Consider the following 27,338-nt stretch of genomic DNA (forward strand, 5'->3'; position numbering starts at 1 on the left):
AGAAGTTATTCAGCTGAGTATGAATGAGCCTTTTCCCTAGACCTCAGTGAATGAATTTGGGGGACCTCTTTGTCAATCTCAGTCTGTTTTGCTTTAATGTGTAGGGCCTCTGTTCTTTTCTGTGCAGTTCTGACCACTTGGTATGACCTCCATGGTCATGAGTAGAGAATGGTGGATCTGGGACACAAAATACTTAATATACTGATGTCAGAGTTCCCTAGTGAAGTCAAGCCCTGGGCTTTTCTTTGTCCATCTTATAAACCAGGCAAACACGAGCTATTATCTGTGGATGCACCAAATAAATAACCTAGCGCACGCCTTTGCTCAGCCCGACTGTTGAAAGATAGAATTCAGCTACACAATCCTGAGGTCCAAAAATTGGGTCTTCCAGGCCCAAATACCCTTTACCCTCTGTGTCAGTCGGATTTCCTGTTCTTTTAGGTCCAGATGAATGGTTAGGTATTTAAAATATGCAGCAAGCAGGGGCGCCTGGGTGGCACAGCGGTTAAGCGTCTGCCTTCGGCTCAGGGCGTGATCCCGGCGTTATGGGATCGAGCCCCACATCAGGCTCCTCTGCTATGAGCCTGCTTCTTCCTCTCCCACTCCCCCTGATTGTGCTCCTTCTCTCGCTGGCTGTCTCTATCTCTGTCAAATAAACAAATAAAAAATCTTTAAAAAAAAATATGCAGCAAGCATACACCTTGGCATTCCCTGGACTCGAAATGTGCCAGCTTTGTGTATTTTCTGTAGTATACTAATATCCAACTTCTCCATAAGTCAAACATTCAGCAAATTCAAATGTTGGCTTGAAAGCTGTGTGTCTTTGGCCAAGTACTTAACCTCTCTGAGCTTCAGTCTATTTCCTTGGGTTATTTGAAGATTAAAGGAGATAATGCATGTGAAGCAGTGTCTGGCATTCAATAAATGGCTGTCGTATTTTTAGTTTGCGTTTCATCAGTCCCCTCCCTCGAAGAGGCTTCACTCTAATTTGATTAGCTCTACTAACTAAATCTCGGCTGCTTCCCCTCCACCCCTTGCAGTTATTCAATGATTTCTTTACCAAGATCTACTGAGTGCCATGTTTTGTGCTGGACGCTGCCTACGAAGCAGGAATCAAGCCAGGTCCCCGCCATTGCCAAGCCCCCAGCCGAGTAATAAACAGGCTCCCAAACCGAGCAAATGGGCTGTAATCGAGGTATGTCGCCGGTGCAGTCAGAGCGAATGCAGCGAGAATGTCTAATTGAGACTTGGGGGTGTGAGGAGTCGACGGAAAGGGGGGTATCATTCAGACAACTGGCACTGTCCGTACAAAAAGCACAAGCACAGAAGAAGGAGCGGACTGCTGGTGTACCCCTAAAGCCCGGATGGATCTCACAAGAGCCAAGACCCCTGCTCTGGCCGACGGATAAAACGCCAGCCATTAAAGGAGGAAATAACGGCCGCAAGCTACCGGATGGCCGAAGCACTACCGGCATTCACGACGGTGGGCGGAACCGGAAACTCCGGGCGCGTGGCGGGTGGGCCCGGCGGCGCGGCTGCGGCCCAGGGGGCGGGCCCGGCTCTCCCCGGGCAGCTGATTGGTCGACCCCCGGCAGCGGCGGCCGCGGCTCCTGGAACTGTCATCTCCGCCGGGTGAGTCCTGGGTTCGAGCCTGGGCCCCGCCGGCTCCCGAGTCGCTCCTCGGAGCCCGGCTGTGATTCCCTCTAGTCGGCTAGCACTCCTGGCCTCCCGTGGTGTCCCTTGGAGAGGCAGAGCCAGGCCCGGGCTCGCCTTGGGCGCGCTGCTGCTGTTCTGTTTCAGGCTGTGGGGCCAGGACTCCTCAGGTAGTTTTTGTGGGGGAGGGGCGAATCATGTGTGGTCTAGGGGACCTCTTCCCTAGAGAGAGGTACTGCGGGGCTGTGGCTGGGTGGACGACCGAGTGGGGCAGGTAGAGGCCCCGGGGCTGAAGCCCGGTGGAAGCCGCAGAGCAGGCCTTGATCCCTGACTGAGGGATGGGGGGGGAGGAGGGGGAGGAAGAGTTGGCAGAGGCGGCAGGAACGCGCGTGGGTCTGGACGAGACCACCCGGGATAAGGTCAGAACCCTTGGAGGCAGGACCATCCGAGGAATGGGTTGAAAGAGCAGGAGCCAGCCAAAAACAGCCATAAAGATACAGTGGGCCGCCCCAGTATCCAAGGCCTGTTTAGTGATTTTGTGATTCTTGGCAAAACGGGAGGCCACACGGAGATAAAGCGTGATACGCCCTAGTAAGTGTATTTTAGATTTGGGCATTACTTTGGTAAGCCGATGACATAATTAATTTTTTAAAAGATTGTATTATGGAAGTGTTTAGACTTATACAAAAGTCAGTAAAACACGGAAAGTAGCATACCATTATGGATCCCAAGTACTCATCATCCAGCCTCAACCACAAATGGCCACCCTGGTTGCATAACAAATATGTTAAGATTCGCCTCAAATCCACACCCATAGTATGTAAATCTTAAGTTAAAAAAAAAAAAGTTCCTTTCATGTTTAACGGGTATAGAGGTTCAGTTTTGCTAGATGAGAAGAGTTCTGGAAATTGGTTAAACAACAACTACTGAACTGTAACTTAAAAATGGTTAAGATGGTAAATTTTATGTCATGGGTTTTAACCACAATTTTTTTAAAGTTCCTTTCAAATTAAAAAAAAAATGCTGCAAATTAGGGGGAAAAAATCTGACTTCAAATGTGCAATGGAAAGTAACTCATTGCCAAGTAGAGGCCCATAGAATTTTTTTTTTAACCATGGAGGCTCTGGAATGAACCTGTTGGTTTTGGTGCTCGCAGTGGGGCCTGAGGTGGAGTTTAAGTACTGGTGGTGCTCTCTAGTTTATACTAGACCTGAAGGCTTAGGCCAGCCCAGCTTTGACAGTTGGATTTCTCCTAAATGTTCCTATTTTCTTACACTCTGAGGCACACCTTTAACCCTTAGCTAAGCTCTTATGCCACTTCATACCTTCATTCACAGGAGGGTGAGTTAAGTGTGAATTCACCCTTTCCTCTCCATTCTTATTCTTTAGGGCATACCTGGGTACTCTGTCTGCAATCTACTCCATCTCCCAAATGTACCACAGGTCAGTCTTTCACACTCCTTGGTGTTAACTGGTAGGCAGCCTTCTACATTCCAGCTCTTTTCCAAGTGAGTCCTACATGGGTAGCCTTGAAACCTTCCTTTCGCCCACCCCAAACAACAAACTTTAAAATGAGAAAGCAACTACCACGTTTGGGTTTTGGGCTCCCCTTGCCTTACTCTAGGAGCCCCAGGACTAGCTAAATTTTCTTAATGTAAGTTGGCATTTATTAAAGAATCAAACAATAATTGGATAAAATTTGCTCCAGAAAGTTATATGAGAGGGTCGCCTGGCCAGTTCAGTTGGTGGAGCATGTGACTTTTGATCTCAGGATTGTGAGTTCAAGCCCCACATTAGGCATAGAGCTTTAAAAAATAATATATGGGTGCCTGGGTGGCTCGGTTGGGCGTCTGCCTTCCGTTCAGGTCATGATCCCAGGGTCCTAGGATCGAGCCCCATATTGGGCTCCTTGCTCAGCAGGAAGCCTGCTTCTCTCTCTCCCTCTGCCTGCCACTCCCCCTACTTGTGTTCTCTCTCTCTCTGTCAAATAAATAAATAAAATCTTTTTAAAAATATTAAAAAATGTATGCATTAAAACTAAGCTATATTAGTTATTGAGTAATGGCTATTTTGAACTCTTCAGGAAAAAATTAGATATTTTATCACATCACTAGATAGAAGGAATTAGTGACAGGGCTGCTGGTAATGAATGACAAAGCAAAGCTAGATTCAATCCCAGGGTGAACTTGCTTAGTGTTTGATGTGTAAATATATATCTGTTCGCTGAGAGCTATCAAGATGATCATTATTGAAATATCTGCTGGAAATAATGCTATTGCTCATATATAACTCATTTACCCTTTAACTTCCTTTTTCTCCATAGAAGCAGTTGTGATTTTGGGTTAAGTGAGGTTTTTTTAGGAATGTAGCATCATGTTACATTATAACTTAGCCTGTACACAGGAGGTGATAGGAAATCAATGAACGGTTTTCTTATGTTTTCCTTTGTAGGGAAGATGGAAGAGCTGAGTCAAGCCCTGGCTAGTAGCTTTTGTGTGTCTCAAGATCTGAACAGCACAGCTGCCCCACACCCCCGCCTGTCCCAGTACAAGTCCAAACACAGTTCCTTGGAACAGAGTGAGCGGCGCCGCCGGTTATTGGAACTGCAGAAATCGTAAGGGATGCTTTAACTCTTTGGCCTCTTTCTTCAGGCTGGGAGCTGTGAACCAATCAGGAGGCTCTCGGTCTGTCTCTTCAAAGTAGACCCTTTGTAGGTACATCTTGCCCGTGAGATTGGGAGGGGTAAATCCTGGCAGAGGTAGACATCCTTTACACTGAAAGCTTAGGAAAAGATGGAAACGCAGGGAGAGACTGAAGTTTGAAAGCAAAAGCTCAGTTATTTGGTTAAATTTTTCTTTTTTTCCTGGCAGCAGTACTGAGCTTTGCGATTTAGGGACTTGTGAAAGCCACGCCCAGACTTCCACTCCCCACATTCCCTGTGTGGCTTCTGCACTCTAAATCCTGGCATTGGTGTGGTCTTCCTGTCTGCCTTCAGCCCAGATGTTTCTGTGGAGCCCTTGAGAGTTCAATACAAATAATTCCACAGGGAATTTGAGGAAATGTCTTCCATACACTGAATTCTCAATGCCAAAATGAGCAAGCAGGGGAAGAGAGCAGGATAGGAGTGCTTCAGGCTGGGCTGCTCTGAAGGCAGGGCCTGTCCATTTATCCTGAGTACAACACAGGCCTCTTCTTGGTCATAAGGAATTGAGGATTCGAAGGAGCTATTAACAGCTGCACAGTTTCTCCACGGTCTGCATTCTGCCCATTGCTGCATTATTGGATGTGTTTAGCAAAAATGGTTCCCTGTGGCCTCTGGGTTGCTTGCAGATTACATTCTCAGATCACCTAGCCCCTTCCCCACCCCCACCTCTGTCGTTTAAAAATTATATTAATTATTTTGAAATAGGTAACACATTAATTATATGTATTCACATTCAAATTTCAAAATTTGTAAGAGTATATGGTGAAAAGTCTCCATCCCAGTATGATGCTAAGTGAAATAAGTCAGACTGAAAAAGAAATACCATATGATTTCACTCATATGTGGACTCTGAAAAACAAAACAAATAAATAAACAAAAAGTAAAATCAGACTGTAAGTACAGAGAAAAAATTGGTGGTTGCCAGAGGGAAGGGGGTAGGAGAATGGGTAAAATGGGTGAAGGGGTGGGAGATACAGGCCTCCAGTTACAGAATGAATGAGTCACGGAAATAAAAGTCACACTGTAGGGAATACAGTCAATGATATTTAATAGCATTGTATACTGATAGATGGTAGCTACACCTGTGGTGAGCACAGGATAACAGACAGAAGTTGCATCACTGTATGTACACCTGAAACTAATGTAACATTGTGTGTCAACTATACTAAAAAAAAAAAATTTTTAAAAGAAAATAAAGTCTCCCTCCCAATTCTATCCTCTGGCTGTTCAATTCCTCTCCCATATTATTAGTTTCTTTTGTATCTTTCCAAAGATCTTCTGTGCAGATATGAGTAAGTGTGTGGCTGTATGTGTATATACCATTTTTTTTAAACAGAAGTAGCAGACAGTACACTGTTCTGCACATTTTATTTAACAGCATTTTTTGGAGAGATTCTGTATCAGTACCATCTCATTCCTTTATTATGGTGCCTGGTGTTCTATTGAATGGATAATTCATAGTGTAATCTAACCAATCCCTTACTGATGGGCATCTGGGTAGTTTCCTTCTCTTGTGATTACAAACAATGCATAGGAAAGAACCGTAGATACGCATCCTTTTGCACATGTACAAGTACGCCAGCTCTTCCTTATTCTTGAAATAAAAGACCATTGTGCTCACATGTGCTCTCTCTGGTGTGGATCTTCACAGGAGTGTGCATGAACTTGTGTGTGTGTTTGAGAGGAAACCAGCTGAGTGGGTCTCATTGCCTCAGTGGTGGATCTTGCCTAGCATTGAGAAACCAAGTGCAGGAGGTTACATGGTATCTACAAATCACTTTGGAACAATCAGGTTCCAAGCAGTTCTTATTCTTTCTTTTTCTTTCTTTTTTAATTTTTTTTTAGATTTATTTGTGAGAGAGAGCATGAGCTGGGGGAGGCCTGAGGGGGAGGGAAAGGGAGAGAAAATCTCAAGCAGACTCCACACTGAGCACAGAGCCCATGTGGGGCTCAATCCAACGAGCCCAAGACCACAACCTGAGTTGAAACCAAGAATCAGAAGCTCAACCAACTGAGCCACCCAAGCACCCTAGTTCTTATTCTTTTTTAATCAATCGCCTAAGCTTTCTAGAATATGTAGGTTTTGTTTTTTTTTTTAAGGAGGATAACAGTAAAGGGAAATAAGTAAAAGATATATTAAATTGAGGGGCGCCTGGGTGGTTCAGTCCGCTAAGCATCTGCCTTCTGCTCGGGTCGTGATCTCAGGGTCCTGGGATTGAGCCACACATCGGGCTCCCTGCTCAGTGGGAAGTGTACTTGTCCTCTGCTTGTGCTCTGTCTCTTTAGGCACCCCTAAATAAATAAAATCTTTAATAAAAGAAATGTTAAATTGTAAACTAAGAGGGCTGTTATAAAAGTCAGATAAGAACTGGAAGAAGGGGGTACCTGTGTGGCTCAGTCAGTTAAGCGTCTGCCTTTGACTCGGGTCATGATCCCAGGGGCCTCGGATCAAGTCCCGAGTCAGGCTCCTTGCACCGTGGGGAATCTGCTTCTCCCTCTGCCCCTCCCCGACTCATTCCTTCTCTCTCTCTCTCAAATAAATAAAATCTTGGGGCGCCTGGGTGGCGCAGCGGTTAAGCGTCTGCCTTCGGCTCAGGGCGTGGTCCCGGCGTTATGGGATCGAGCCCCACATCAGGCTCCTCCGCTGGGAGCCTGCTTCTTCCTCTCCCACTCCCTGCTTGTGTTCCCTCTCTCGCTGGCTGTCTCTATCTCTGTTGAATAAATGGATAAAACCTTTAAAAAAAATAAAAATTAAAAAAAAATAAATAAATAAAATCTTTTTTTTCTTAAGATTTAATTTATTTATTTGATGGGATGTCTGGGTGGCTCAGTCGATTAAGCATCTGCCTTCAGCTCAGGTCATGACCCCAGGGTCCGGGGATCAAGTGCCACATAGGGCCCCTTGCTCAGCAGGGAGCCTGCTTCTCCCTCTCCCTGCTGCCTCCCCTGCTTGTGTTCTCTCTCTCTCTGACAAATAAATAAATAACATCTTTAAAAAAAAAGATGTTATTTATTTGAGAGAGAAAGAGGGAGAGCAGAGAGGGAGAGGGAGAAGTAGACTCCCTACTGAGCAGAGGGCCTGTCATGGGGCTCGATCCCAGGATCCTGAGATCATGACATGAGCCGAAGGCAGGCACTTAACCAACTGAGCCACCCACGTGCCCCAAATAAATAAAATATTAAAAAGAAGGGAAGGAAGGGAGGGAGGGAGGAAGGAAGGAAGGAAGGGAGGGAGGGAGGGAGGGAGGGAGGGACTGGAAGAAGGCCTAGCTGCTCCTCAGAAAGCCATATAAATTAGGGGCACCTGGGTGGCTCAGTCAGTTAAGCATCCCACTCTTGATTTCAACTCAGGTCATGATCTCAGGGTTGGGCTACACGCTCAGTGGGGAGTCCACTTGAGATTCTCTCTCCCTCTGCCCCTGCCCCCCCACGTGCACACACATGCTCGCTCTCGCTCTCTCTCAAATAAATAAATACGTCTTTAAAAAATAAAGAGGGGCACCTGGGTGGATCCGTCGGTTAAGCATCTGCCTTCGGCTCAGGTCAAGATCCTGGGTCCTGGGATCAAGCCCCACATTGGGCTCCCTGCTCAGCAGAGAGCCTGCTTCTCTCTCTCCATCTGCTGTTCCCCCTGCTTGTATGTTCTGTCTCTCTGTCTATGAAATAAATAAAATCTTTTTAAATATAAATAAATAATAAAGAAAGAAAGCTGTATAAATTGGAAAGTCCCAGAAGTGGTCCTTGTTTTCAACTCCTCACTACATCTGAGTGATTCGTCTCTTCAATCACCAGAGACCTTTGGATGAGATGCCTGCCAGGCAGGAAAGTGTCAGCTCTAAGGGGGTGTAGAGATGGGAATCTGGAATGGGGTGAGTGGGAGCAGGGTCAGGCCTTTCCAGCTAGTGAAACTTGAAAACTTCTTTCAACATGTTACTCTGCCTGTTTTTAGGAAACTCTGAGGAAGGCTGTGTTCAGAAGGGGTTTCCTACCTAGGACCAGTGAGGGGGCTGTCACTAGTTTAGCCTTACGAAGGAAATTCTACCATCTCTTCCACTAGAATCCTCAAGGTGCTCCTAAACTTAAAGCCTTTGAGTTAAACTAAACTTGTCACATTGTAGGGGGTCTTCCTAGGAGACATAAAGGCCTGTCCTTGTGCCTTCTTTTCTCCAGCAAGCGGCTGGATTACGTGAATCATGCCAGAAGACTGGCTGAAGATGACTGGACAGGAATGGAGAGTGAGGAAGAGGAAGATAAAAAAGATGATGAAGAGATGGACGTTGACACTGGCAAGAAATTACCAAAACGCTATGCTAATCAAGTGAGTAGTCCAGGGAAGGTGAGGCCCAGATCCAGCCCCACCGAAGTAAATGTTGCCATAAGGAGAGGAGGAGGAGAAAGGAGGAAGGAATGGGGGATGGCAAAGAAGCTGTTTATGTGCATAAAATGTATGGACTAAGAGAAGAAATGGCTTACGGTGCCCTGTGCTGACTGGGGGGTCACTGAGGGAGGCTGTGGGTGCTGGGTTTGAGAACCTTTACCCCATACTATAACCAAAGGTCACCAGCCTGCTGCAGAAAGCCAACGAGCTATTGATACACCGACAGAGTCCATGCACTTGTCATTTCTTAGTGGTCATTGTAGGGCAACTTTAGATTGGGCCTGCCCAGGCTAGCACTGCCCCCACCTCACCTCCTAGGATGGTAGTCTTTCCTGAGCAGTAGACTAACATGTCAGTTTTGGAAGGTGAGGAGGACAGCTGTCCTTGAATATGGGGCACCTGGCCAGCCACCCCAGGCAAGCCCGTTGGCGTACATGAGGTTGAGGCCATGAAACAATAGATGACTATAACAAACTTGACTGAGTGGTCTGTTGGTTGCAGAAAGAAACCAGTGTGATTTGTGGAGCCATAGGGGAAGCAGGCATGGAGACTGTTCTGTGCTTCAGGCAGTCCAGGTATTCTGGAAGGCAGGGTACAGATCCAAGCGGGACCGGGGCTCTACCTTGCTATTATATTCTTCTCTCTATAACCCAAGTGTCTTGTCGCTTCAGAATCCTGTCTCGTCATTAGAATATGGTTTCTGGGGGTGCCTGGGTGGCTCAGTTGGTTAAGTGTCTGCCTTCAGCTGTCCCAATGATCCCAGGGTCCTGGGATCAAGCCCTGCATCGGGCTTTCTCCTCATCAGGGAGCTTGCTTCTCCCTCTCCCTCTGCCTGCCACTCCCGCTGCTTGTTCTCTCTCTCTTCTCTCTCTCTGCCAAATAAATAAATAAACTCTTTAAAAAAATAATATGGTTTCTGGGTACACATACTCCCATCTTCTTTCTCTGCTAGCACAGATAACATCTTCTATGACAAAGTACAGTTCTGTTCGGCAAGCATTGTCGAAGGCCCTGCTCTGTATTTAGGTAGGCTTTGTGTGGGAAGATGGACAAGGGTCGGACATGACCCCTGTACTCCTAGAATAAGTGAGGATTATGGTTTTTACTCTAAGAAAGTGAGATTAGCTAACAGCAAGGAAGGAAGTAGGGTTGTGAAATCAGGAAAAGGTTAATGAAAGAGGAGGCAGCTTTTTTCTTTTTTAAAGATTTTCTTTATTAATTTGAGAGAGAGTGTATTTACATGAGCAGGGAGAGGGTTATAGGGAGAAACAGACTCCCCCCTGAGCAGGGAAGCCAGATGCAGGGGCAGGGCTCATCCTGGGACCCCGGGATCATGACCTGCACCAAAGGCATCCACTTAACCCGCTGAGCCAGCTAGTCACCTCAAGAAGAGGTAGAACATTGACAGGCAGAGGTACAGAGCATTCCAGGGCCTTCCAGGCAGCAGAAAGAGGGCTGAGCAGGAGCCCCAAGGTGGGAGGAATATATGGTGTGCTGAGAACAGTGTGCAGGCCAATGAGGATGGAGCAGCATAGCGTTGGAGGGAGGAATACAGCAGAAACATGTGCGGGAGTGTAGACTGTGTTTCAGATTGTGGGGAACCACCGAAAATTTTTGAGCCAGGGACAGAGTTCGGACTTTGTATGACATGCATGTCTGTGTAGAGAAGGGCCTAGAAGAGAGAGGCTGGAGTAGGTTGCTTAGCTTTGCTAAAACGATCTGATGCCAGCGCTGAGGGCAGTGAGGGTTTGAAGGAAATGAGGTCATGAGTGTGAGAAGGGTTACCAGGACGAATGGACGGAATTTAACAGTGTATCGGATAGAAGAGGCAGTGAGAGAAGTGGTTAAGTGTTTAAGCTCTGAAGTCATGTCGACCTGACCTTAAAGCCAGTGTCTTTGTTGACCTTGAGCAGGTTATATAATCACTCTAAGTCTCTGGTTTCTTATTTGTAGAATGGGGATAGTTACAGTACTATTTCACAGGATTGTTAGAAGGATTGAAGCAGATAGTGTACCCTAAATACCTGGCCCAGAGCCCGTAATAAATGTCCTACAAATATCAGCTACTGTTGTTTTAAACAGCCATGTTGAGGGGCACCCGGGTGGCTCAGTTGTTAAGCATCTGCCTTCGGCTTGGGTCATGATTCCAGGGTCCTGGGATCGAGCCCCGCATCAGGCTCCCTGCTCGGTGGGGAGCCTCCCTGCTTCTCCTCCCCCGCCCCCCGCTTGTGTCCCCTTTCTCGCTGTCTCTCTCTCTGTCAAATAAACAAAATTAAAAAAAATAAATAAACAGCCGTGTTGAGATAAATTCACATACCATACAAGTCACACATTTACAGGATACAATTCAGTGTTTTTTAGTATAGTCACAGAACTCTCTAAATCCAGAACATTTTCTTCACCCCCAAAAGGACCCTCATACCCATCAGCAGTCAACTCCCATTCTTCCTTTCCCCCAGCCCTTAGCAGTCAGTAATCTACTTTCTGTCTCTGGATTCGCCTCTTCTGGACATTTCCTATAAGTGGAATCATATAAGATGTGCTGTTCATGTCTAGTTTCTTTCATTTAGCATGAGGTTTTTCAAGTTCATCTGTGCTGGAGCATGCGTTAGAACTTCATTTCTTTTTATTCCCAGATAATGTTCTGTTGTCCGGATACCTCGCATTTGGCTGGGCTACCCGTCAGGTGGTGGCATTTGCGTTGCTCCCACTTTCTGTCTGTTGTGAATAATAATGCTGCTGTGGATAGTCACGAACAAGTTTTTACGTGGATATGTTTTCATTTCTCTTGGGTATATACCTGGGAATGGAATTACTAGGGCTTATGGTCATTTTATGTTTAATGTTTTGAGGAGCTGCCAGACTGTGTTCCAAAGTGACTAGGGCGTTTTACATTCCCACCAGCAGTGTATGAGGGCTCCGATGTCTCTACATCTTTGCCAGTGCTTGTTATTGTCCATCCTTTTGACAATAGCCATCCTAGAGGGTGTGAAGCGGTGTCTCATGGTTTTGATTTGCATTTCCTTAAGGACTAATGATATCGAGCATCTTTTCATGTGCTTATTAACCATTCGTATATCTTCTTTGGAGAAATATCTATGCCCATTTTTTACAGAGAGCAGGAGAGAGAGAGTGAGAGAGAGAAAGAAAGCGAGAGGAGGGGCAGAGGGAGAGGGAGAGAGAGAGAATCATAAGCAGTCTCCACACCCAGCACGGAGCCTGACACAGGCTCAATCTCATGACTCTGAGACCATGACCTGAGCCAAAATCAAGAGACAGACACTTAACCAACTAAACCACTCAGGTGCCCCTCTGTGCCCATATTTTAATTAGGTTGTCTTTTATTATTAAGTAGTAAGAGTTCTTTGTATCTTCTAGATACAAGTCTCCTATCAGATACATAATTTGCAATATTTTCTCTTTTTACTTTCTTTTTACTTTCTTGATGGTATCATTGGCAGCACCAAAGTTTTAAATTTTGATGTAGTCTTATCTATCCTTTGTTTTGTCACTTGTGCTTTTGGTGTTGTATCACTACCATTCTTTAAGGACATGTTGATTATGCTTAGTTTAAGATTTGGTAACAGAGGGACGCCTGGGTGGCTCAGCTGGTTAAGTATCTGCCTTTAGCTCAGGTCATGATCCCAGGGTCCTGGGATCGAGTCCCACATCGAGCTCCCAGCTGATCCAGTGCTTCTCCCTCTGCCTGCCACTCCCCCTGCTTGTGCATGCTCTCTCTCTCTCTCTCTGACAAATAAATAAATGAAGTCTTAAAAAAAAAAAAGATTCAGTAACAGAGTGGTATTGCCATTAACAGGGCTACAGGGTACAGAAGGGGAAGGAGGGGATTTCAGGGATGGAAGGTACTTGGGCGACCGAAGGCCATGAATCCTGTTTTGGGGACACTGAGTTTAAGGTACAGAGAGAGCAAGCAGAGAAAGAGATACCACGTGGATGGCTGGAATATAGGTCCGGAGGAAAGGAAAGCAGTCTGGAGATGAAAAAGCAAGAGAATTGGGGCACCTGGCTGGCTCAGTCGGTGGAGTGTGCAACTCTTGACCTCGTGGTTGTGAGTTTGTGCCCCGTGTTGGGTGCAGAGCTTACTTAAGGGAAAAAAAAAGGAAAGAAGAGAAACAGAAGGAGAATTAGGGGGTGTCCTGTCAGAAGTGGCAGTTGAGGCTGTAGAAGTAGATGTGACCCAGACCCGAGTGGACAGCATCTAAGAGAAAAGGAGAGAACCTAAAACAGCCTCCTGAAGATTCTCTACTTGTTTTGGGGGAGTGTGTGGAGGAGTGTTTGGAGGGAAAAAAAAGAATAGCACTGGCTCACATGGCCAAGGGAACATGTGTCAAGGAGGATGAGGAGGTGGTGACCGGCAGCGTCACACGAGGAGTGGAGCAGAGGGAGATAAGGGGGAGGAGAAGGAAGAGAGAGACTTGGCAGCGAGCAGGTCGTTGATGACCTCTGGCTGCGGGGTAGCAAGTCCGGACTGAGGTTGTCAGAGTGGGCAGGAGGGCAGCATCTAGAAATATGAGGTCGTTTTAAGAAGGATAAAGTGGGATAGTTTAACAGAAACGCAGAGTGATAAAAGGTTTTCATTTTTGTTTTGTTTTTGACGATTAGGTCTTGAGCATTTTGTGGGCCTAGGGGGAAGGAGAGATGAAAGATTCTGTGGGGGCTATTCGTTGATAGGCCAGTCTCTGTGTAGATGGGAGGAATTGTGAGTCATGAGTTAATCTTTGCAAAATTCATTTCACCACCACCACCACCACCACCCCCTTTTTTTTTTAATTTAAATTTTGTTAGTTACCATACAGTGCAATATTGGTTTCTGGATTTCAGTGAATTGACTTCCATACAATACCCAGTGCTCATCAAAACTGCCCTCCCTAATACCCATCACCCATCTAGCCCATCCCCCACCCACCTCCTTCTGTCACCCTTCAGTTTTTCTCTATCATTAAGAGTCACTTATGGCTTGTTTCCCTCTCTCCTTTTTTTCTTTCCCCCCTCCCCATTTGTTCATCTGTTTTCTTTCGTAAATTCCACAAATGAGTGAGATCATATGGTATTTGTCTTTCTCTAACTGACTTATTTCGCTTAGCATAATATACTCTAGCTCCATCCACATCGTTGCAAATGGCAAGATTTCATTCTTCATCCCCCCTTGAGGCAGATTTCCCAACATCCTTTGTACGGTATTTGGGGTCACCAGTTTGAGAAATGATGATCTAGATTAAGAGCATCTCAAGGTCAGGGACCTTGTTCATCCCTAGGTGTAGCCCCTGGAAGGTAGTAGTTATGAGAACGGAAGGTGGGTGGACAGAGTAAGGGGAGGAAGAAGGTCCCGTCACCTAGACACAGGAGGCGAGGTGGTAAGAATGGTATGGATGCAGGAAATGAAGATGAGGAGAGAAGTTGAAGCTCACAGTGAGCGGCCTCCATCCCATCAGTTGAGACAAGTCGACTGAAAGCAAGTGGGGCAGAGGTCTACTGTCAGCCTTATGTGTATTTTCATTGTATGTATAGGATGCGAATTCTTTGTCATTGCAAACTTTGCAGCAGCACACCCCTGTTGATTTTTTTTAATATTTCATTTTTCTAAGTAATCTCTCCACCCAATGTGGGGCTTGAATTCATAACCCTGAGGTCAAGAGTCGCATGCTCTACCGACTGAGCCAGCCGGGCACCCCACCCCTGCTGATTTTTAATGCCATTTTTTTTTATGTTCCCAGTTGATGCTGTCTGAGTGGTTAATTGACGTTCCTTCGGATTTAGGGCAGGAATGGATTGTGGTTGTGTGCCCTGTCGGAAAAAGGGCCCTGATTGTGGCCTCCAGGGTAAGTCGCTGCCTCCTCCCTATCCCAGTATGCCTGGTCTGTAGCAGGAGGGATTCTTTGCACTTCGTGTTCCTTTTTTTTTGGTGGGCAGCAAAGCAAGGTTTATTGAGCGATAGCAAAGTGATAGTACAAAGCTCCTGAGGAGGGAGGGGGTCCCGAGAGGGTTGCCCGCGCTTTGCGCTCCTTTTCTGTTGCAGCAGCTGTGCCTGGCATAGGGGTTGAAATGCTTTCCTGCAGGATGGATTTGTTGAGAGCCATCTTTGGGCTGATGACACCCCTGCAGACTGTGGAAGCAAGAGGGTGAGGAGATCTTGATGCCTAATGGGAATGGTAACTTTCCCACAGGGTTCTACCAGCGCCTACACCAAGAGTGGTTACTGTGTCAACAGGTTTTCTTCCCTTCTGCCGGGAGGCAACAGGCGAAACTCAACAACAGCAAAAGGTACCTACATAAAATTGTCTATTTGTTACATTTGTTTGTTTGTTTAGAAATATATATATATATATATTTTAAGTAATCTCTACATGGGGCGCCTGGGTGGCTCAGTCGTTAAGCGTCTGCCTTAGGCTCAGGGCATGATCCTGGCGTTCTGGGATCGAGCACCACATCAGGCTCCTCCTCTGGGAGCCTGCTTCTTCCTCTCCCCCTCCCCCTGCCTGTGTTCCCTCTCTCACTGGCTGTCTCTCTCTCTGTCAAATAAATAAATAAAATCTTAAAAAAAAAAAAAAAGTAATCTCTACACCCAACAGAGGTTCAAACTCATGACCCCAAGATCAAGAGTCACATGTTCTGCTGACTGAGCCAGCCAGATGCCCCTATTTATTAAGTTTTATAATTAGTAAAAGACAGTGGAAGGCCCTTGGTTACTTGCTTTGAAGACTCACTTTGGAAGCATACCTTTGAAACTGTGTGTTTGGATTTGGGCCATCCCCTTCAAGGTCAATCCAACCCACTGAATTCAGGTCATCTTCTTCAAGGGCAGGCCACCTCAGTTGCAGAATAGATGCAGCCTTATGAGGCCTTCAGGGTAACAAATCCCTGAACTAAAGTCGACACACCTTCCCCATGGACATCCATTACAAGGTGACACGTGCAGTTTTGGGGGGTAGGTCCCTCAGAATGCCAAGTGTAAAGTACAGTAGCTGTTGCTAGGGTTTCCTGCCAAGTTCCCTTTTCTCCTTCACCGTTGTTCTAACCTTAGCTTCTCCCTCCAACCTAGGCTCAGCTGAGGAGACTAAGATCATGGCTGTTAATTACTTGCCCACAGCCATTCATTGAAGTGGCAGAGCTGGGCCTGAACGCTGTTGTCTTTCCTGCCTGCTCAGGCTCCCTCGGTGGTTCCTCGTGTGCTTGGTACTGAGGCTAGACTTTGCTGTTGGCTTTTAGAGCACTTCATGTGTGAGTTTTGGCTCACCCATCCTCATGTCTTTCCCCTAGTCCTTATACCCACTCCTAGCTCTGTTCAGCTTGCTTGCCTGCTTGTTCCCCACATGTTCCCAGTTCATTCCACCTGTAGGCCTTTGCTCACGCCATGTCAGTATTCTGTCCTGAAGTGCCCTCCCTCCTCCCCTCTGCCCTGTTGTTTTAATCCTCTGATCCCAGAAGACTATGTTCATGTACCATCTCTTCCATGAAGTATTTCCTGCTGCTCCAATCTCCCTCTTCTGGAATTCCTCTTGCTCTTAGTTTGCATTTCACAGCTTTGTTTTGTTGTTGTTGTTTTTTAGATTTTATTTATTTGACAGAGAGCAGGAGAGCACAGGCAGGGGAAGCAGCAGAGGGAGAGGGAGAACCAGGCCCCCCGCTGAGCAGGGAGCCTGATGTGGGGCTCGATCCCAGGACTCTGGGATCATGACCTGAAGACAGTCACTTAACCGACTGAGCCACCCAGGCGCCCCTGTGTTGTACAGTTCAGCTCTTGTTTCTTTTCTGTATATCATCTTAGCTCCTTAACTGGATTGTAAATTCCTTAAAGGCAGGGATTACTTGTTGTTAATATTCCACACATAATGCACCATCCATAATAAGAACTCAAAAGTGCATGTAAATTAAAATGGAAGATTACTTGCTTTTGGACTGGAGCTTTTCTAAGGTGGGTAAATGTCCCAGGTTATCTAAAAGTTTAGAATTCCCACCTGGCTTAAGGGTTGCCTTGATCTTTCCCATACTGTCCTACTCACATCACCCTTAAGCTATACCAGGAGCAAGAAAGGGCCACGAAGAACTTTCTCCCTAATGCACTCGAATTGGAAGAGGTACCCTGTACTGACTTTCTGCTCTGTGTCCCCAGACTACACCATTCTGGACTGCATTTACAGCGAGGTGAACCAGACCTACTATGTTCTAGATGTGATGTGCTGGCGGGGACACCCTTTTTATGACTGCCAGGTGAGGATTGATACTCTCTTCATGTCTTCTCCTGTGCTCTCCTCTCCTCCCGGGATAGTGGCTCAGCATGTGGGTTTGGTACGTGATCAGCTTCTTGGTGTGCACAGGATGTGGTGTATCAAGAACATTATCTAATGCTCCTTGCATCTGTGAGTGTGCTTAAATTAGCTTCATTTTAAAAAAAAGAAGTAGGAGGAACTAAGGGAAGTACAGCAATTCTTGAGGGGAGGAAAGAGTGAAACAGAGCAGAGGGGTGGGCTGGGACTTTGTAGAAGCTGCAGCCGCCCCCTCCCCTCTCTCCAGAGTGGGGGAGGCTTGCTGGCAGGGGAGATTGTGGGCAACAGGGATGCCACCTTGTGCAGGCAGCACAAGGAAGAGAAGGTGGAATTAAGTCACCACCAAAGAGTCTCCAGCCAGCTCTGCTGCTTCACCAACCACATCCTGACCCTGAAAACAGCAGGGCCTCCTTGGTGTGACACATGGCTCGAATCTCTGAGGGGCCAGCTCTGGAAGGAGAGTTTCCAAGTGAGGAGATGTCCCAATATTCTCCCCTCAAGTTTCACCTTCCCCCAAGGTTTTTCTGAGATTGGTGATTCCTATGAGTGACAGTAGCAGTCATCGGAGTGAGGCTGGGTCAGCCCCTCAGACGCCATTTCTGTTCCCAACAAGCCCCCATCATTGTCTCAGTTTTCTAGTTGTGATTTTTTTTATCCTCCCTGTCAATTAGTTTATCACAGTCATTCTCAGTGTGGTTAGAAATGCAAATTCCCAGACCTCCTGGATCAGAAACTCTGGGGTCAGCTCATGTTTTAACAAGCCTCCAGGCGATCTTCATGCAGGCCCAAGTGTGAGAATCACAGAAAGAAGCAAAGGCTGCTTCTTTCTGTAGCCATTAGCCAAAGCATGATTTTCCAAAGCATGCTGCTAGGTGGTGGTGCTGCAGAATTTGAACACACGCCTCGCCTCGTTCTAACAATAACAGCTAAAACTTACGTTGCCAAGCACTTTGTGAGCATTAGCTCATTGAAGCCCTTCCAACAACTCCGTAAGGTGAGCGCTGTTGTCATTCCTCATCATATAGGTATGGAAGCTGAGAGCCACGGATGGTAAGTACCTTGCTGTAGTGCAGAGCCACACCTAAAACTCAGATCTCATAAATTCAATCTGGAACATATTTTCCTTTAATTCTGCTGAAGGATGTTTGGTAACATGTATTCACAACTTAAAAATGTAGTTACTAAAATTACCTGTATTTTGGGGCGCCTGGGTGGCTCAGTTGGTTAAGCATCTGCCTTCAGCTTAGGTCATGATCCTGATGTTCTGGAATCAAACCCGACCTAGGGCTCCCTGCTCAGCGGGGAGCCTTCTTCTCCCTCTGCCTCTGCCCCTCCGCCTGCTTGTGTGTGCACGCATTCTCTCTCTCTCAAATAAATAAAATTAAATAAATAAATAAGTAAATAAATAAATAAAATTACCTGTATTTCTCTAATATATAGAATAGACTGTTTTTTAAAAATTTTTAAAAGCAAAATAATGTACAAGAAACAAAAGGCACTAAATAGCTACAGAAGGGTACATATCAGTAATTCAGAGAATAAAGTAGTTTGTGAGAAGTTACAACCATATAGTAGTTTCTGATCCTCAGAATTAAAATAAAACAAACATTAATATAATGTGCTTTGGAGTTAGATTCCTGGGTCACCTTTTATTTTATTTTATTTTCTGTGGGCAAATAATATAATCTCTATGAGCCTCAAAGTCCTCACCTGTAGAATAGAGATAATGGTAATCTAACTCGCAGAGTATGGTTGAGGATTAATAAGATTATGTGCGGTAAAGTCCTTAGCATGGAGCCTGACACATAGTAGGCCTTCAGCGATATATGTTGGCTCAACTGCTATTAAAAATCTTATTGGGGGGTGCCTGGGTAGCGCAGTCATTAAAGCGACTGCCTTCAGCTCAGGGTGTGATCCCGGGGTTCCGGGATCGAGTCCCACATCGGGCTCCTCGGCTGGGAGCCTGCTTCTTCCTCTCCCACTCCCCCTGCTTGTGTTCCCTCTCTCGCTGGCTGTCTCTCTGTCACATAAATAAATAAAATCTTTAAAAAAAAAATCTTATTGGGTTTTAAGAAAAAATCTTCAAAGATTTTATAAACATCTTCCTGACCTTAAGGCAGTGTTTGAAGGGACAGTGAGGGTAATGATAGGAGCTTAAGTCTTCATAAATTGGGTGGCTATTTAGAATGGGGTGTTTTTGTTCATATTATAGTTTGAAATGAGCAACATTTCATCTTTCCGTGGCAGACTGATTTCCGATTCTACTGGATGCATTCAAAGTTACCAGAAGAAGAAGGACTCGGAGAGAAAACCAAGCTTAATCCTGTAAGGCCTGGTGTTGGGAGTGTAGGGTTCTTTGGGGGATTGGTTTGGATTGTTCTTTTATCTAAATAGAATCACTATGAATGAAATTATCTCGTTTTTGAGGCAGGATGGCACAATGGGAAGCGTGTGGGCTTAACAGTCATCCCGATCTGAACTAGTTTTGGCTTTAACGATTACTAGCTAAAGTTAATAACCTCATTTGGCCTTAGTTTCTTCATCTATGTAATAGGGTTAATAACATCTACTTTACAGGGTTGTTCTAAGAACCAAGTGATACAAATGTGCAAGTTCTCCTAACATGATACTTATGGTAGTCACTCAATAAGTAGTGGTTAATATAGAATGCTAATAACTCCTTTTATTAATAATGCTATTTAGAACTCTAGTACAGTGGTTCTCAAACTGTAGCATGCATCAGCAGTATCTGGAGGTCTGGTAAACACAGATGCCTGGGCCTCCTCGCCCAAGTTTCTGATTCAGTAGGTCAGGGTGAGCCTAAGGATTTGCATTTCTAACAAGTTCCCCAGTGTTGCTGGTACTGCTAGTCCACGGACCACACTTTGAGAACCTCTGTTCTTGTATCTGAGCTGAGAGTGACCTCATCTAGTCAGCTGCCTCATTTTACAGATGAGGATGTAAGCTCAGAGAGGGGAATGCCTTCCCCCAGGTCCCGCAGCCCAAGATGACAGCCCATGTGTCTTTGCTACCCACTCAGTGATTAAATATTTGACAGCTGTGTTCAGGGCATTTTATTAGCAAAGCCCTATAGATTGGCATTTGCTTAGATTGCTAACAACACTTTTAAAGGAATTTGGATAACCAATTACAGGACAGTGAATGGGGTTAGTATCCAGTGATGTTACCAGGAAAGTTCTGGAAGAACTCGTATTGAGGAAGGGGAACATGGGAGCAGCTGTGTCTGAAATGTTGTTCTAAGTGCTCTGCATGTTATCTCACTGAACCCATGCAACAACCCTATGAGGGAGATACTTTTATTGTCCTATTTTATAGATGGAAAAGCAGAGGCATATACAGATAAAATGATTGGCAGAGTTGGGAGTCAAACCCAACCAATATGACTTCAGAGTTTTAGTCCTAATCATTTTCTTACACTGTTCAGTCTAAAAATCCTTGCTGATGTGAAAGGGGCTGCACTAGCCCTTCTTTAGGACTGTCATATGGCTTCGAGAATAACATACAGTCCCTAAACCTAGCACAGGACAGTGGTTCCCAGTCCTGGTTGTGTGTCAAAATCAACTGGATAGCTTTAAAAAAAAAAAAAAAAAAAATGCCTGGGACTCATCCCAGGCCAATTCAGTCAGAATCTCGGGGTGGGGCCTGGGCTTCAGTGATTTTTAAGAGTTCCCCTGGTGAATTTTGTGAATAAAGCAAGATTGAGGACTACCAACCCAGTAATTCAGAGGGTGGAGGGAGGGAGGGAAGGATGAGACTGAACTTTTCTTCTTTGATACAGTTTTTCACTTGCTGGAACCAATATAATTTGTAACATATACTAATGCTTTGCTCTAATTTATATTTTAGTTTAAATTCGTGGGGCTAAAGAATTTCCCTTGTACTCCTGAGAGCCTGTGTAAGGTGCTGTCTATGGATTTCCCTTTTGAGGTAACAGCCATTGTCTTTATTGCTCTGACGCGATTGCAGGACACAGGGAAGCTTGGTTACACAGTCTTAGGATATCCTCTGACTTTGCTGTGTCAGAGCGTCAGAGAAGGGCTGAAAGCTGATTCCTGGGAAAGGATGTGCCACTGCCCTTCAGAGCCTCAGCTCCACCCTGCTAGATAAGTCTGAATGCCAGAGCTGGAAGGGCCCTACAAGGACAGCTCTTCTACACCCCTCATTGTATAGACAGGTGGGGGTGCCGGAAGGGCCAAGCCTTCCATTCCTAGGTCCTTCTTGGGTGCCTGTTTTCTGCTCTAAGCCTGATAGTCAGGCCCCTTGTTTGACTGCCATAGATGATGGTAAAGTTGGGGGCTCCTATGACTGACAGACCAAGTACAAACTCCTTATCCTCCCTGCCAAGAGCAGATGGTCCCTTGGGGTGGCAGTGCTTGCTGGGCATTGGCGTGGGAGCAGGGTGAGCAACCTGCCCCGGTTTGTCCAGAACTTTCCCATTTTAACACTGAAAGTCTCATGTCCCTAGAAGCTTCTCAGTCCTGGGCAGTCTTTTGTCATCCCCAGTACCTGCAGTTACCCTCTCCAGGTTCAGCGCACATACTTTCCTTTTCCCCTCATACCCTTTAAAATTCTGCCTAGTCACCCACAAGTATTTGCTTGAACTCAATATAATTTTGCTAAAAGGATCACAGCTTCCCAAATGAGGAAATGGCAAAGGCTGAGTTGCCTTCATTTCTGGGAGTCAATTAAGAAGGTGGTAAGAACAGCATCTTTATTTATAATCCTTATGCCCCAATGACAATAAATGCTTTTTAGAGATGAGTCGCTGAATCATGGAAAAGAAAATGTGGGACTGTAGGAGATCTTCCCGTTGAGAAAAACTGTGTTTCCCAGAACATAGCTTGCAGACAATTTAGGGGGAGGTGAGGCAGCCAACAATGGCATGGGGAACAGGGCTTCCTGGTAGCCTGTTTCCCCTGTGCTCAGCAGTCCAGCATCTTGGAGGGCCCTGTCCAATTCCCCTGCTTTGTTCCATGTGTGGAGCACATTACCCATTACAGAGACGTCTGAGTGGTGAAAAGTGCATTGGATCTGAGGACAGATGACCTGGGTTCAAGTTGAATTTCTGCTTCATACTGCGTTGTAGTTTGTTTTGTTTTTTGTTTTTTAAGATTTTTATTTATTTACTTAGAGAGAGTGAGCAAGAGAGAGAAAGAGAGCACAAGCAAGGGAAGAGGCAGAGGGAAAGGGAGAAGCAGACTCCCCACCAAGTAGGGAGCCCAATGCAGGGCTTGATCCCAGGACCCTGGGATCATGACCTGAGATGAAGGTAGATGCTTAACCGACTGAGTCACCCAGGTGCCCCTATTTTTTTATTTTTTATTTTTTAAGATTTATTTATTTTAGAGAGAGAGAGCCTGAGTGGGAGGGGCAGAGGGAGAGGAAGAGAAAATCTCAAACAGACACCATGTGGAGCATGGGGCCCAATGTGGGTCTCGATCTCACGACTCTGAGATCATGACCTGAGCTGAAACCAAGAGTCAGACACTGTGTTTTTAGGGAGGACCCCAGAACTAGCCCTAGCCCCTTTTCTTAAACACCCTCACTGGTGTGTAAGAGGATAAAGTAGCGGGTAGCAAGCACCCTGTAAACAAGAAAGTGCTATTTATGTTTTTATTTTCTAAAATTTAGTTTTCTAGGCCATTTCTTCATTTAGAGGAATTGCATGTGTGAGAAACAATGATTCTTCTTCCTCTGGCGGTGATCCAGGAAAGGAAGTTGGCCCACTAGAGCTGCCCCTGTGTCATAGGCTCTCCTGGAAACGTGGGGCCCCAGAAGTCATTTTGGTCCCTGGTTTCCCCTTTTGTAGGTAGATGGACTTCTCTTCTACCACAAGCAGACCCACTATAGCCCTGGAAGCACTCCTCTGGTGGGCTGGCTGCGCCCCTACATGGTGTCAGATGTTCTTGGCGTAGCTGTGCCAGCTGGCCCGCTGACCACCAAGCCAGAATATGCTGGGCACCAGCTCCAGCAGATTATTGAGCACAAGAGGAGCCAGGAAGGCATGAAGGAGAATGTCACACACAAGGCGTCTGAGAACGGACGCTATGAGTTGGAACACCTGTCTACCCCCAAGCTGAAGAGCCCTCCCCATAGCTTGGACCCCCCTGGGAGCCTCATGGAGAATTAAACAGGGTTGCTCCTTGGGGAGTCACAGGATGGTGCTTTGTCCCAAAAAGAAGGCTGGGGAGGAAGACAGTGACAACAACAGGTTATTTCATTTTAGAGTGGACTTTTCAAAGCCACTCCAGCTGGATACAGCTTATCTCCTATCTGAAATGCTGGCTCAGACCATTGAAAGAGGTTCCCAGATTGGGTGGTCTTTGGATTTGAGCAGTAATTCCTGTGAAAAGTGTATCCGAGATATCCACAATATAAATATATGTAATTCTTACGAAAGAAGTTGTTTGTGGTTCTTAAACTTTAGATGGTCATGACCCTCCCCCACCTCCACCCCCCAGGCTACCTAAACCATGACTGTTCAAGTCTTGGCCCATTTCACTGTTTTTAGCACTTAAGCATTCTGCTGAGTTTCCAGTTGCTGCTGTTAGTAACGTCATTTTCTAAAAGGTCTTACCAGGAACTGCAGTTCTTGGTATTTGAATATGTTCCCTCTTCTGAGAAGTGTGATTTTCTTTGGTTTAGACAATGCCAGAGATAAAATGCAAATGGAGTTCATTCACAACTTCAGCAAACATTGGCCTTTCAGAAGATGAGCCCGTTGCCAGGCCCCAATGATGTAGAGGGCCTTATGGAGATAGATAGGACTCAGACCCTGCCCTTGAGGAGCTCACAGTCCAGTTGAGGAAAGAAACCTGAACAGGGAGGTGAGAAGTTTGCTTTAGGGCTGAAAGATGCAGAGAGCATGGGGCAGGAAAGCAAGGGAGGTTCCATAGAGGAGGTTGGAGTTAGACTGAGGCTCAGAGCAGGACAGAAAGTGCTCTGCAGAAGAGGAGAGCAGGAGCTTCTCACAGAGGCGGGAGGGTATGCAGTTGCCCCCTCTGGAGCGGGCCAGACTCCCTCTGTTACCTGAAGCAGGTTCAGCATGGCTCAGGCTTAAACGAGGGTTGGGGAGCTGCCCAGGAGAAGGCTGGAGAGAGAGGTGGGCCTGGGTATGTGCAGAGGTTTTAGATTTTATGTCATGGAAGAGCTTTGAGCTGGCCAGATCCATTTAGATTTGTAAACTAGGGCTCTTTGGCAGCTGTGGTACTGGAAGATAGTGTCTAAAACTAACCAATTAGTTTCTGCTGTGTGTTCAGGAAATGTGTCCCATTTCCCATGGCCTCAATCTGCTGCTCACACTGCTTTCTACCTTTCTAGGATGTCTTTTATTGGACAAAAAGAGTTCACTATTCTACTCCGGCAATACTAGCTAGTGTCCTGTAGACAAAATTTTGGAGGGATGCAGGTCAGATCTTGTCTGACTTGCAGTGGGTTCCTTTGTGTTGATTAATTCCGGGAACAGATCTGGGCAGAAGTTGTGGTTAAGTGGAGCCTGATTACACAAATTTAGCACCCCAGTGGAACTAGCCTCAGTGTTGAGCTCACGCAGAGCTGCTCCAACTGACTCTTGAAAATCGGAGAAGGAAGACCCCCCCCCCAACGCCCGCCCATAATGATCCTGCCGGCTGCAGATTTAAGCATGCCTACATCAGTAAGCTGTTTTCCGAATTTGGGTCAATTCTGCAATAGGAACATTGTATTCCTCTTGCCAAGAACCATATTGTCAGCTGCCTAGATGCTACATGATCTTCCCAAGGAGAATGCACTGTCGTGCTCTCAGCAAGCCAACTGTATCATTTCAGGAGCTGTGCATGCTAGCTAGTGTCAGTAGAGACTTGGCTGGGCTCTGCTCAGAAATAGCAAGTCTGGAGAGACTACTTCCACAAAAGGACATTCTTGGGAGACAGAGGCACGAGTTACAGAACATACCAGGCAAACTTATCACCAAGCACAACTTGATATTGTTGAATGATAGCTTGAGGGATGTGTTTCAGAGGAGTGTCCCTTCTATTTTTAACTGAGGAGCCAATATTATCAGTCACTGATTCAGCCTGTCTTCTGGTCATATTTCTTGTGAATTGTAAAACCACCTCCTGCCACCTGTTCCAAAGATGCCTGTGTAAATGACTTGTTGTGATTGGACATTAGTTTTCTGGCCACCCTTCCGAATAGCGGCCAGTTTCTTTTTTATGGAATTATCTCTTCCCCATGCAGTGTGGTCTGATGGGACTGTAATCTGGGGGAACTTCCCTCCTTTAGCCAAACATCAGGCTCAGGACTCAAGATGGACCAATCACATGCTCTTAAACAAGAATCTGTATCTTGAGCAGAGGAACAAAGAAAGTGAATGCATTGGAATTCATTTATTTTGCCCTCGGAAAGGTAGGGGGTGTTGCTTGTTCTTGCTATTAAACCAGTGAGTACCCAGTAAATTCTGTCTTGCTTAAATTAGCCAGAGCTGATTTCTGGGCTTGCAACCAAAGAATCCTAACTGATACCATTGCCCAGTGTAGCCTACCCTGCTTGCCTTGGCTAGAGAGCCAGCTTGGCATGAGTTAACTAAGAACTACTAGTTGAGATCACCTATTTCATCTCAAGTGCCATTGGAACCCACGCATCTGGAAAAGAGTAGGCTTTTCAACCAGTTGATGCAACGAAAGCAGTCTTGGTTGTTTTACTGTTAACTCAGAAAGCTGTGCTGGGTTCTAATGCCTGCATCGAAGAGTTGGTGTCATCCTAATTCACTTGTGTTTGATAATAGTTTGTCTATAACCACTGTTTTTTCACTAGTTCACTTTACCCTCATGTCAGAAACCTGACATGACTTCTGTTCCTACCACTTTTGAGTGCTCTCATCAAGGGACTGGTGGTCTCCTCTTTCCAAATGTGAGGGACATTTCCCAGCCTTTCTCTTTCCTGACTTCAGCTGCTGTGTCTGTGCTGTTACCTTCTCTGAGCTCTAGCCCTGTCTATATAGGGCTAACTCCTTACCAGCTAACTCCTATATATGTCTAACTGCTTACCAGCCAATCTTCCAGTCACCTCAAACTTGGCATGTCCCAAACTGAACTTATCTCTCCCCCACAGTCCCTCTCAATCGTGCTCTCTTCTTGGGATCCTTGTCTTTGTTAATAGCATTTAGTCACCCCAGCTAGGAACCTAGGTATTATTGTGATGATTCCTGTTCATTTCTTACCTTTCATAGCTAGTGAGTCACCATATCCTTTGAACTCCACCTCTCCTCCATTTCCTCTATGACCTAAGGCCTTAATTCAAGTCTTCATCATCCTGGAGTACTGCCAGAGTTTCTTACCTAGTTTCCCTGCCACCAGTCTTTCCCCTCCCCCCCCCCCCCCCCCCCCGCAATCCACCCCTGCCACAACTGGCAGAGTGATCCTTTCTAAAAATGCATTGCTTCAAGGAATTTCCATTGCCTACAACCTTCTCACCTGCCATGCAAGTTTCTTCATGACCTGGCCTTAGTGCATCTGTCCAGCCTCATAAATTACCTTCCTTCCTTTGCTGCCAACTCTCCAGTGATGCTGCTTTACAATTTCTTGTACAAACACGTGTGTTTCATACCACATCTGCCCACCCCCACCCCCATGTCCCTCCTCATTTGGATTTCATTCATCTGGTAAATATATCTACTCATCTTTGGAAAACTCCATTCAACAGATACCTGGTTGAACCTTTACCTTTGCAGGTAGAATTAGCCCTTCTCATGTTTGTGCCCTCCCCATCTCACTGCATATATCTCTCTCCCAAATTTAGGGATAGTCCCCAAGACCACACATAGGTTTGATAATTCACCAGAAGAACTCACAGAACTCACTGAAAGCTGTTATACTCATGGATAGAGTTTGTCATGGTAATAGGAAACAGATTAGTTAGCCGAGGGAAGAAACGCATGGGGCAGAGTCCTGAAAGTTTCAAATGTGGGTCTTCCAGTTGTCCTCTCCCACTGGAATCATGAATAGCATAACTTCCCTGGGACCTGTGTATGATAGTACTCATGGAGTACTGCCAACCAGACCATTTCACCTGAGCTTTGGTGTCCCAAGTTTTCAATGGGTCTTGGTCATTTGGATCTGGTTGGCTGACCTCAGTCTCCAGCCTCTCCAGAGATCTAGCTATAACACATGATCCAAAGTCCCTTTCCCCAAGTCACATTGCTAGATTATCTGGTGTGGCCAAATACCCCCAGGTAAACAGAAAGTTTCTTAGGACATTTCAAAAGCTTAGAGGTTATTTCCTAGGAGCCAAGGGCAAAGGCCAACTTCTCTTTGAGCAA

At 45.9% G+C, this 27,338-nt stretch overlaps 1 protein-coding gene across 4 annotated transcripts; it reads left to right on the forward strand.

The window, feature by feature from the left end:
* The first annotated feature begins 1,486 nt into the window (after positions 1–1,486).
* On the forward strand, positions 1,487–23,440 carry SNUPN (snurportin 1). Of its 4 annotated transcripts, none has more exons than XM_019805848.2 (10): positions 1,544–1,632; positions 3,043–3,096; positions 4,105–4,267; positions 8,528–8,675; positions 14,471–14,575; positions 14,921–15,017; positions 16,867–16,964; positions 19,268–19,345; positions 20,888–20,968; positions 22,851–23,440. In XM_019805848.2, exons 3-10 carry the CDS (start codon positions 4,110–4,112, stop codon positions 23,169–23,171), a joined length of 1,086 nt encoding a protein of 361 aa, XP_019661407.1. In that variant the 5' UTR covers positions 1,544–1,632; positions 3,043–3,096; positions 4,105–4,109; the 3' UTR covers positions 23,172–23,440. The 4 variants fall into 4 exon arrangements, with proteins under 4 accessions (XP_011230482.1, XP_019661407.1, XP_034523916.1 ...); XM_034668025.1 differs by lacking the exon at positions 1,544–1,632 and adding an exon at positions 1,639–1,823; XM_011232180.2 differs by lacking the exon at positions 3,043–3,096 and having other exon boundaries at positions 1,487–1,632.
* The last annotated feature ends 3,898 nt before the right edge of the window (positions 23,441–27,338 follow it).

This window comes from Ailuropoda melanoleuca, chromosome 9 (assembly GCF_002007445.2).
Source record: "Ailuropoda melanoleuca isolate Jingjing chromosome 9, ASM200744v2, whole genome shotgun sequence".
Taxonomy (NCBI): Eukaryota; Metazoa; Chordata; class Mammalia; order Carnivora; family Ursidae; genus Ailuropoda; species Ailuropoda melanoleuca.